Below are 10,614 nucleotides of genomic sequence, written 5' to 3' on the forward strand. Positions count from 1 at the left end.
CCATCCAGTGCTCCAGACAACCCCCCTCTCGGAACTTCCCCTTCCTAGAGAGTCTCTACCCTGATCCTGGGAGCGTATGTGTCCCCTTTTCAGTTCCGGGCGCTCCTACTTCCCAGCCCCTCCTACTTCCCAGACGCTTCTCCTCCCGCATCCCCACGGTATCCCTGTCCTATCAGAGCGGACTGTGGGTTCAATCAGGCTTTCCCCTCGGATTCCTCTGCAGGACTGAATCAGGACTTACCCGAAGTTGCCGCGGGGCCTTCCGATCCCCTGTGAGTATGTCTTACGCACACCCACCTTCCCATCCCCGACACTCCCTCCGTATGAATCCTTGCCGCTCCCAGCCATCCTCCCCATCCCAACAGCAGCTGTTCCCCACTTGGCCCTCTTCCATGTCGTCTCCCAGCCGACTGAGAACCTCCAGGTCTTTTCTCAATCCCTCCCCTTCCTTTCCTCCCGCCTGCCAGTCTTCAAAGAAGTGCTATCCTGTCCTGTCCTAGTCTTAACTCTTCTCCCTCCCCTTCCTGTCTCCTGCCACCTCAGATGCCTTTCACTCCAGTCAAGCACCAGCCATCTCTCCTGCTTGCTGGTTTCACCCCTCACCCAGCCGCGCCTTTAAACAAACCCACAGCTCCCCAGTCAGGAAAATGCCTGGTGTTCACCTTGGCCACTCCTTTAGTTGCTAATAGTCTCTCCTCTTCTCTGGCAAGTCACCCCCAAAACGCAGCCTCTTCCTCCTCTCGTCCCCCAGTTGGAGTTGCCACTACCACTACCACCACCACCACTCTCAAGTTAGATCATGAGGACCAGGAGAGGTGGCTAACATCTGTAATCCCAGCACTTTGAGAGGCTGAGGCGGGTGGATTATATAAGGTCAGGAGTTCAAGACCAGCCTGGCCAATTTGGTGAAACCCTATCTCTACTAAAAATAAAAAAAATCAGCCGAGGGTGGTGGTGCATGCCTGTCATCCGAGCTACTCAGGAGGCTGAGGCAGGAGAATCATTTCATCCAGGGAGGTGGAAGTTGTAGTAAGCCGAGATTGCCCCACTGCACTCCAGCCTGGGCAACAGAGCTAGACTACGTCTCAAAAAAAAAAAAAGAAGAAGTTAGATCAGGAAAGACTTTGTATTTGTTTGTTTATTGATTTAGCAACTGCGCAATACAGGTGTGTGCCAGAGAGCCCCCTGTCCTCCAGGAGCCACAGGCAAAAAAACAGTTCCAGAACAAGTATGCACATGGGTTCTGAGAGGGGGAGCCCAGGGTTGGACTTGCAAAGAGGGCTCTCCAGAGATGGCAGGGTCAGAGGCAAGGTCTGAAGGGCAAGTCACAGTGAGCCCAGATGATGATGACAAGGTGGCAACCACAGTTTGCCAAAAGCATTTGGCTGATTGAACTCTCTGCAAGTGAGTTGGTTTCCACTGTTTTTGACCATGGGGTAACTAACTACAGATCATGCCTTTCTCATTCATGCTAATTTATTCCTTCCCTTTTTTTCTTTTTTTTTTTTTTTTTTTAAGACAGAGTTTCACTCTGTCACCCAGGCTGGCTTGCAGTGGTGCAATCTGGGCTCACTGTAACCTCTGCCTCCCAAGCCCAACCCATCCTCCCACCCCAGCCTACCGAATAGCTGGGACCACAGGCAAGTGCCATGATGCCTGGCTAACTTTTTGTATTTTGAGTAGAGACAGATTTTCACCATGTTGCCCAGGCTTGTCTCAAACTCATAAGCTCAAAGCAACCCGCCTGCCTCTGCCTCCCAAAGTGCTGGGATTACAGGCAGGAGCCACCATGCCCAACTTCCATTCCTTCCATTTTTAAAAACAAGGCTCTGCCAGGCATGGTGGCTCCTGCCTATAATCCCAGCACTTTGGGAGGCCAAGCCGAGTGGATCAGCTGAGGTCAGGAGTTCGAGACCAGCCCGGCCAACATGTTCAAATGACATCTCTACTAAAAATACAAAAATTAGCCAGGTGTGGTGGCAGGCACCTGTAATCCCACCTACTTGGGAGGCTGAGGCAGGAGAATCACTTGAACCCAGGGGGGCAGAGGTTGCAGTGAGCAGAGGTTGCACTGCATTCCAGCCTGGGTGACACAGCAAGACTTTGTCTCAAAAAAAAAAAAAAAAAAGAAAAACAGGCTCTATTGAGCACTGTCCCCATCAGCTTACTTTACATGCATCATCTTTCCAGTTCCTTCTAGCAACCTTTGAGGCAAGATGGTTTACTGTCCCCATGTTGAGATGAGGCCCATGAGTTCCAGAGAGATGAATATAGCCAGGACATGGCCGAGATGGGGACTTTGAACTGAGTTCTTTTAGTTTTGTTTTGTTTTGTTTTTTGAGACAGAGTGATACTCTGTCTCCCAGGTTGGAGTGCAATGGCACGATCTCAGCTCACTGCAACCTCCACCTCCCAGGTTCAAGTGATTCTTCTGCCTCAGCCTCCATAGTAACTGGAATTATAGTCACCTGCCACCATGGCCCACTAATTTTTGTATTTTTAGTAGAGACAGGGTTTTTCCATGTTGGCCAGGCTGGACTTGAACGCCTGGCCTCAGGTGATCACCTGCCTTGGCCTCCCAAAGTGCTGGGATTACAGGTGTGAGACACCACATCTGGCCTTGAACTGAACTCTTACTGGTACCCTGTGCTTGCTCCTCTCTGGGCCTCTTTGCAGGAGCATCCTCCTGACCTCCTGCCTCTTTTACTATGCACACTTGGCTGGCTCCTCTGTTCCCTGCCACTCCTGAGGTAAATGTGGGCATTTCCAAGTCACTCTGCCCTCCTCTTGTTCTCTTTCTACACACCGACTCCAAGGTCTCACTTCCACGCCCTCAGCCCACCCCAGTGCCCACAACTCTCCTGTCTCTCTCCAGTCCTGACCTTTCTTGGGATACCCAGAGCTGCCTGCATAATCTTTGCCTTCCTACTTGCCAAGTCTGAAATCACACTCAGCCTCCTAACCAGGACCACAAACCAACTCCTCCAGCTGCCCTTGCATCGTCAGAGGAACTCCAGGCTCTTGAAGTGGGCTCTGCCTCTCCTTTTTTTTTCGTTTTGTTTTTTGTTTTTTGAGACAGAGTCTCACTCTGTTACCCAGGCTGAAATGCAATGGCACAATCTCAGCTCACTGCAACCTCCGCCTCCCAGGTTCAAGCAATTCTCCTGCCTCAGCCTCCTGAGTAGCTAGAATTATAGGTGTGTGTCAACATGCCCAGCTAATTTTTGTATTTTTAGTACAGATGGGGTTTCACAATATTGGCCAGGCTGATCTCAAACTCCTGACCTCATGATCCACCTGCCTCGGTCTCCCAAAGTGCTGAGATTACAGGCATCAGCCACCGCGCCCAGCCGCCTCTCCTCCTTTCTAATAGCACCATGAATGGTTGCATTTGTTCTTTTTCACACTACTGTCCCCTCACTCACCCATTCACATACATGGAAACCACTCTCATTTCCCCCAACACATGTGCTCTGTCCTGCCTTACAGCATTTGAGTACACATTCATCCCTGGGTATCCATGGAGATTGCTGCCAGGACCCCTGTGGGGTGATACAAGACAAAAAGTCTGTACATGTTCAATACAAACTCAACCATGCTTTTTTCTCAATTAGATATTTTCAGTGTGAAACCCACTGATACAGAGGGCCAACTGTTCTGTCCCCTCTGCCTGCAATGCTTTCTTCCACCTTTCTGCCAAGCTAAAGCCTGCTCATCCCTTAAAATTCAGCTTCCTTGGAGAAGCCTTATCCCCACTCCTGGCTCAGTCCAGTTGCCCTGATAGACCCTCCCATAGCACACTGTACTTCAAAGCATTTTTCAGATTTATAATTCATTTATTGGTTATTCATTCATTCATTAATAAATATTAATCTTGAGTACCTACTGTATGCCATGTACTGTTGTAGACACTGCAATCAGCAGTGAACAAAAGTCCCTTCGTGCATGGACATTACACTTCAGTGATGTAAATCGACATAAGACAATGAAAATAATGAAATGCGTAACTTGACAGGTGATGAAAAATTCTATAAAACATCAGGAGGCGAAGTGTGGTGGCTAATGCTTACAATTCTAACACTTGGGTGGCCAAGGTTTGAGGATTGCTCCAGCCCAGAGTTCAGGACCAAACTGGGTGACATAGCAAGACCCCATCTCTACAGAAACTTAAAAATTAAAAAACAAAGTTAACTGAGTGTTGTGGAACATGCCTGTCCTAACAGCCACCCAGGAGGCTGAGGTGGGAGGATTGCTTAAGCCCAGAAGGTTGAGGTAACAGTGAGGTGTGATTTTGCTACTGCACTCCAGCATGGATGATAGAGCAAGACAAACCCCATCTTAAAAGAAAAATTAAATTAAAAAAATATTTTTAAAAGGCTGGGCACAGTGGCTCACGCCTATGATCCCAGCACTTTGGGAGGCCGAGGTGGGTGGATCACGAGGTCAACGGTTCGAGATCAGCCTGACCAACATGGTGAAACCCTGTCTCTACTAAAAATACAAAAATGAGCCCAGTGTGGCAGCACTTGCCTGTAATCCCAGCTACTTAGGAGGCTGAGGCAGGAGAATTGCTTGAACCTGGGAGACGGAGGTTGTGGTGAAATATTTATATATGCCGGGCGTGGTGGTTTACACCTGTAATCCCAGCACTTTGGGAGGCCAAGGCGAGTGGATCACCTGAGGTCAGGTGTTCGAGACCAGCCTGGCCAACATGGCAAAACCTCATCTCTACTAAAAATAAAAAAATTAGCCAGGTGTGATGACGCCTAGCAGGAGAATAACTTGAACCTGGGAGGCACAGATTGCAGTGAGCCAAGATCTCACCACTGCACTCCAGCTTGGGCAACAGAGCAAGACTATCTCAAAAAACAATAATAATAATTATATATGTATAAATCAGGAGAAACGGAATGATTGATTGAGACATGACCATCGTAGACAGAGCTGTCGGAAAGGGCCTTTCTTATGTGGCCATACATAAGTAGAGCTTTGAGTGGAAGCACCTGGAGGAAGAACTTAATTGTTGGGTGCTTTCTCTTTGGGGCTAGGCTATGCATTCTATGAGAGCAGTGGGCTGGACTTGATGTGTCATTCATTGCTGCTCTCCTGGACCCTTTGTCAGTTCCTAGTAGAGTGCGCACCCATTCTGCTGAGTGACTGGTTACAAGCCACTAACCTAAAACCAGGAAGAGTGTCTTCTTTGGTCTCTTCTTGTATCATGTGTAGACAGCTCATTCAACATATGTTTCCTGAAGATTGGCTGTGTACTAGGCACTGGCCTTCACAACTTCTATAGGCAGAAAGGGCAAATATGAAACATAACCCCAAGGAAGGGTTTTATCCAATGTTTTTGTAAACCCACTGACAGCTGGGCACGGTGGCTCACGCCTGTAATCCCACACTTTGGGAGGCCGAGGCGGGCGGATCACTTGAGGTCAAGAGTTTGAGACCAGCCTGGCCAACATGGTGAAACCCTGTCTCTACTAAAAATACAAAAATCAGGCCAGGAGCGGTGGCTTATGCCTGTAATGCCAGCACTTTGGGAGGCTGAGGGGGGCAGATCATGAGGTCAAGAGATCAAGACCATCCTGGCCAACATGGTAAAACCCCATCTCTATTAAAAATACAAAAATTAGCTGGGTGTGGTGGCTCACGCCTATAGTCCCAGCTACTTGGGGGTCTCAGGCAGAAGAATAGCTTGAATCCAGGAGGTGGAGGTTGCAGTGAGCTGAGATCGTGCCACTGCACTCTAGCCTGGGTGACAGAGAGACTCCGTCTAAAAAAAAAAAAAAATCCCAGATGATTAAGTTCCACTTGCTGGAACTTAGTCATAGAACCACACCTAATTCCAAGGGAAGCTTGGACATGTAGTCTTATTCAGGGGGCTGGGGTGCCTATTAGCAAGCAGAAGCAGGGAGTGATTACAGGGGGACATGTAGGCTCTGAATTGTGGATAACTGGTCAGTCTGGCTGATGACTTTTTCTGCCTCTCAGAGACCATCGCCCAAATCTGGCCAGGCTGATCAGACCAGTGAGGAGTCTCTGCTTCTTGACATTCAGAAACTGAAGGAGAAGAGGGACATGCTGGACAAGGAGATCTCCCAGTTCATATCTGAGTAAGTCTCATTCGGTTCCCCAGCATGGTTAAGATAACTTTTGGCTGGGCGCAGTGGCTCACGCATATAATCCCAGCACTTTGGGAGGCCAAGGCAGGCAGATTACTTGAGGTCAGGAGTTTGAGACCATCCTGGCCAACATGGCAAAACCCTATCTCTACTAAAAATACAAAAAATAGCCTGGTGTGGTGACATGCACCTGTAGTCCCAGCTCAGGAGGCTGAGGCAGGAGAATCACTTAAACCTGGGAGATGGAGGTTGTAGTGAACCGAGATCATGCTACTGCACTCCAGCCTGGGTGTCGGAGTGAGAATCTGTCTCAAAAAAAAAAAAGATAAATTTTAACTCTCTAACTGCCCAGTAACTGAAACCCAGTCGCAGTGGCTTAGCATAATAGAACTGTGCTTCTGGATTCAGGGTATTTCAGCAGCCTCTCAGGCAGGGAGATGCTCTGGCTGCTGAGGTCCTGAACTAGGACCTGGAAAGCTGTCTGGAATGAAAGCTGTTGCTCTCCCAGTCTCTGGAGCTATGTTCTCCGCCTCTGCTTCCCTCTGCACAGACTCCATTCTCTCTCTGCAGGTGGAGTTTTCAGTGTGTAGGGGAAGCTGGCTCTTGAACACCTCCTGGAGTTCCCCACGCCCCTTGCTCCAGCCACATGGCAGAGTGTGTGCACTTCACACTTGAGGGAATCCACCTGGCTGTTTGGATTATGTGCCCATCTGCAAGTCCCTCAGCTGTGGCCAGGGTCACATAGTACCACTGTGGCTGGAGACCCCGCCCTAAGAAGACGGGGTGTTTGCCAGGAGTGAGGTCCTGGGGAGATCCCCTGCCCTGCTGTAAGCTTCATGAAGGCAGGAGCTATCTTGCTCTCACCATATCCCCAGTACCTAGCACTGAGGAGGCGCTTCAAGATGCCTTATAACTGCCTGAGCCTGGGGTCGTCATCTGCTTTCTTAACTGGGCTGTCTTTCCCCCTCTCTCCATCGCTCATCCCAGAGGCTACAGTGTGGATGAACTGGAGGACCACATTACCCAGCTTCACGAGTACAATGACATCAAGGATGTGGGGCAGATGCTGATGGGCAAACTAGGTGAGTGGTTGGGACTCCAGAGCCGCCAGCAGGCATCATAGGGTGTCTTCTCGCCTAGAGGTGTTGGGTTTTGCTCCTGGACCTCCTTACTTGCCAACTCTCTCACCTTCCTCAGTTGGCCTGCTCCTGGGCTGCCCCAACCCCTCTCCTTACCAGCCTCTGGCCTCCCTGGCCACCTAGGTTTGTTCCTCAAGTACAGTGCCTACTTTGGAGCTGCAGGCAGGTTTGAGCGGGGCTTGCCCATCTGCCAGAATGAGGATTCAGGGTCTCCCCCGTCTTCTGGGGCCTACTTGGAGTGATCAAGATACCAACTGTGCCTCAAGAGGCTAAAGAGGCAGCAAGTGCAAGGGTGACCCTTTGTGACTTAAAGGAGTATTTTGTTCCTCCTTGAACAAAATCTTACTATCTAGAGGGCGTTAGCAGAGACACCAATACCTATGTGTCATGCTGGCTAGGATAGCCTACCTTGAAGGTGAGGAAATTTGCAGGTGGCCCCCTGCATACCCTTCAGTTCCATCCTCTGGCTTGTGGTAGGCACTTTGATGTTCAGCAGCCAGTAACCACTGGGGTAGTGCTCAGAGCTGGGCTGTGTTTCTTTCTTTTTTTTTTTTTTTTTTAATTTGAGACAGAGTTTCACTCTTGTTGCCCAGGCTGGAGTGCAATGGCGCCATCTCAGCTCATTGCAACCTCTGCCTCCCAGGTTCAAGGGATTCTCCTGCCTCAGCCTCTAGAGTAGCTGGGATTACAGGCATGTGCCACCATGCCCAGCTAATTTTGTAGTTTTAGTAGAGACGAGGTCTCTCCATGTTGGTCAGGCTAGTCTCGAACTCCCGAACTCAGGTGATCCACCCACCTTGGCCTCCTAAAATGCTGGGATTACAGGCATGAGCCATAGCGCCTGGCCTGCTTCTCTGTGTTTCACTGGAGAATGGGCCCCAGAGGAGGAGAAGGAAGAAACCAGAGGCGGGAACTATAGATGGATGGAAGAGCAGGGTGATCAGGGCCCAAGAAGAAGGGGATGTGAGGGAAGTGTAGCCTAGTGTTTAAGACCAGAAGCTCAGGTGGGCGGGGTGGCTCACGCCTATAATCCCAGCATTTTGGGAGGCTGAGCCCAGTGGATCACCTGAATTTGGGAGTTCGAGACCAGCCTGACCAACATGGAGAAACCTTGTCTCTACTAAACACATAAAATTAGGTATAGTGGCACATGCCTCTAATCCCAACTACTAAGGAGGCTGAGGCAGGAGAATTGCTTGAACCCAGGAGGCAGCGGTGGTGGTAAATGGAGATGGATCCACTGTATTCCAGCCTGGGCAACAAGAGCAAAACTCCATCTCAAAAAAAGAACATAAGCTTTTAGTAGCAAGACTCAGCATGAGGGCTGTCACTTCCAGGTCATATGATGTGGAGCAGGTCACCTATCCCTTTTTTATTTTAGACTAAGTCTCACTCTGTCACCCAGGCTAGAGTGCAGTGGCATGATCTCGGCTCCCTGCAACCTCCACCTCCCAGGTTCAAGCAATTCTAGTGCCTCAGCCTCCCGAGTAGCTGGGACTGCAGGCACCCACCACCACGCCCAGCTAACTTTTATTTTTTTAGTGGAGAAGGGGTTTTACCATGTTGGCCAGGCTGGTATTGAACTCCTGACCTCAAGTGATCCACACACCTTGGCCTCCCAAAGTGCTAAGATTACAGGCATGAGCCACCATGCCTGACCTCTTTTTGTTTATTCAGTGAACATTTACTGAGCAGCTGCTCTATGCCTGGCACTCTACAGAGTACTGGGGACACTTTGATGAACCAGACACGTTTTTTTTTTTTTGAGACAAAGTTTTGCTCTTGTTGCCCAGGGTGGAGTGCAGTGGTGTGATATTGGCTCACTGCAACCTCCGCCTCCTGCCTACTGAGTTTAAGCAATTCTCCTGCCTCAGCCTTCCGAGTAGCTGAGATTACAGGATTTCGCCACCACGCCCGGCTAATTTTTTCTATTTAGTGAACCAGACACTTGAAGGTCTCTGCTCTCATGTGGTTTGTTTTCCCGTTGTGGGTAGAGGAATACCCAGGAAGTAAGTAGACTCAGCAGGTTAATTACAAAATGTGTTAGGTGCTGTGAAGGCGACAAAGGGCAGAGATGAGGAGAATATTGAGGTATGAACAGCAGGGCGCTGGGTGTAAGATAAGGTAGTCAGGGGAGGGCTCTCAGGAGAACCCTTCCCCAGGATAAAGGACCAGTCTTTGTGGAGAAAGGAAGCAGAATAGCATCATGGGGGCTCCAGAGGGGCAAACTCGATCAAGCCTGTGGGCCATGCGGTGGAGTCTGATATGTCCAGCACGCACAGCATACAGTCAGCTTACATTTGAAGCAGATGAATCCAGCAGCTCTGTGTGGAGAATGGAATCGAGGGAGCGCTATTTCATTCCTCTTCAAAATGGGGTGAGGGTCCAAGGAGTCCTCATAGGTCCAGTGTTGAACACAGTGGCTGGCACATGGAGGAGCTCCAGTGGGAGCTATTGGCGTGTAGTGGCCAGGCAGGGCCCATGGGGGGCAGCCTGGAAGGATAGCAGGGAGCTTACCTCAGCCAGTTAGATGAGACACAAGTGTGGGCACTGGCTTGTAGCCAGAGATGGTCCTAGTGGGTCAGGGCAATGACACTGGCTCAGGGCGTTAGCTGTACTCCCTCCCACCTCCCCACTGGACATTCAGCCTTCCTTCCTTCCTTCCTTTCAGCTGTGATCCAAGGTGTCACCACCAAAGAGTTGTATCCAGAGTTTGGTCTGGACGTGAATGACTGAGCAGCACCCAGGGACAGTGTGGCCATGATAAACCCCAAGAGCCCAACCAGCACACCTACAGAGTTTCTAGTGAGAAAATGCCAGAAGCACTTTTCTAGAGAGCCCAAGATGAATCGGAAGGAGCCTAGAGGAGAGGAGGGCCGGGAGGAAGGGGCGTTCCCAGCTCCAAGGTTCCTGAAATGTTGTAGTGATACTTGTATAGGGGTACATGTATTTTATTTGTCAATAAACATATACTGATTCTCTCTACTCCAATAGCCCCCAATGGTACCTGGGATAAAGAGAGCCTGCATTGGATTATAACAGGCTTACATGAGCCAGGCATTGTGCTAAGTGCTTAATATCCATTATCTCTGATGCTTAAAATCATCTTGTGAGGAATTAGCATTATTATCCCCATCTTACAGATGAAGACGTTGAGGCTCAGAGAGGAGGCAAAGTGACCTGCCCAGAGTCACACAGCCAGCAAATGGCAGAACAGGGATTTGAACCTCTGTCAGACTCAAGCCTGTACTTTGCAATGCTGCCTTTCTGAGTTGGGGAGAAGCAGGCAAGAGTTTAGAGTGGGCCAGGTGTGGTGGCTTATGCCTGTAATCCCAGCACTTTGGGAGGCT

General features: G+C 49.8%; 2 protein-coding genes across 7 annotated transcripts in view; one reads left to right on the forward strand and one right to left on the reverse strand.

Annotated features, from left to right (window-relative positions):
• Positions 1 to 412, reverse strand: part of GOLGA2 (golgin A2) — a 21,851-nt gene extending 21,439 nt beyond the window's left edge. For all 6 annotated transcript variants that reach the window (XM_078328703.1, XM_078328690.1, XM_035258796.3 and 3 more), the window contains exon 1: positions 242 to 412. The gene's annotated coding sequence lies outside the window, so the exon portion shown is untranslated. The remainder of the gene's footprint in view (positions 1 to 241) is intronic.
• The window catches only part of SWI5 (SWI5 homologous recombination repair protein), a 10,620-nt gene extending 371 nt beyond the window's left edge, over positions 1 to 10,249 (forward strand). The window contains 4 exon segments of the mRNA XM_054244249.1: positions 224 to 272; positions 5,995 to 6,116; positions 7,113 to 7,207; positions 9,936 to 10,249. Coding sequence (XP_054100224.1) covers positions 224 to 272; positions 5,995 to 6,116; positions 7,113 to 7,207; positions 9,936 to 10,000 — 331 coding nt within the window. The 3' untranslated portion in view covers positions 10,001 to 10,249.
• Positions 10,250 to 10,614: the final 365 nt, after the last annotated feature.

This window comes from Callithrix jacchus, chromosome 1 (genome assembly GCF_049354715.1).
Source record: "Callithrix jacchus isolate 240 chromosome 1, calJac240_pri, whole genome shotgun sequence".
In the NCBI taxonomy this organism is placed as follows: Eukaryota; Metazoa; Chordata; class Mammalia; order Primates; family Cebidae; genus Callithrix; species Callithrix jacchus.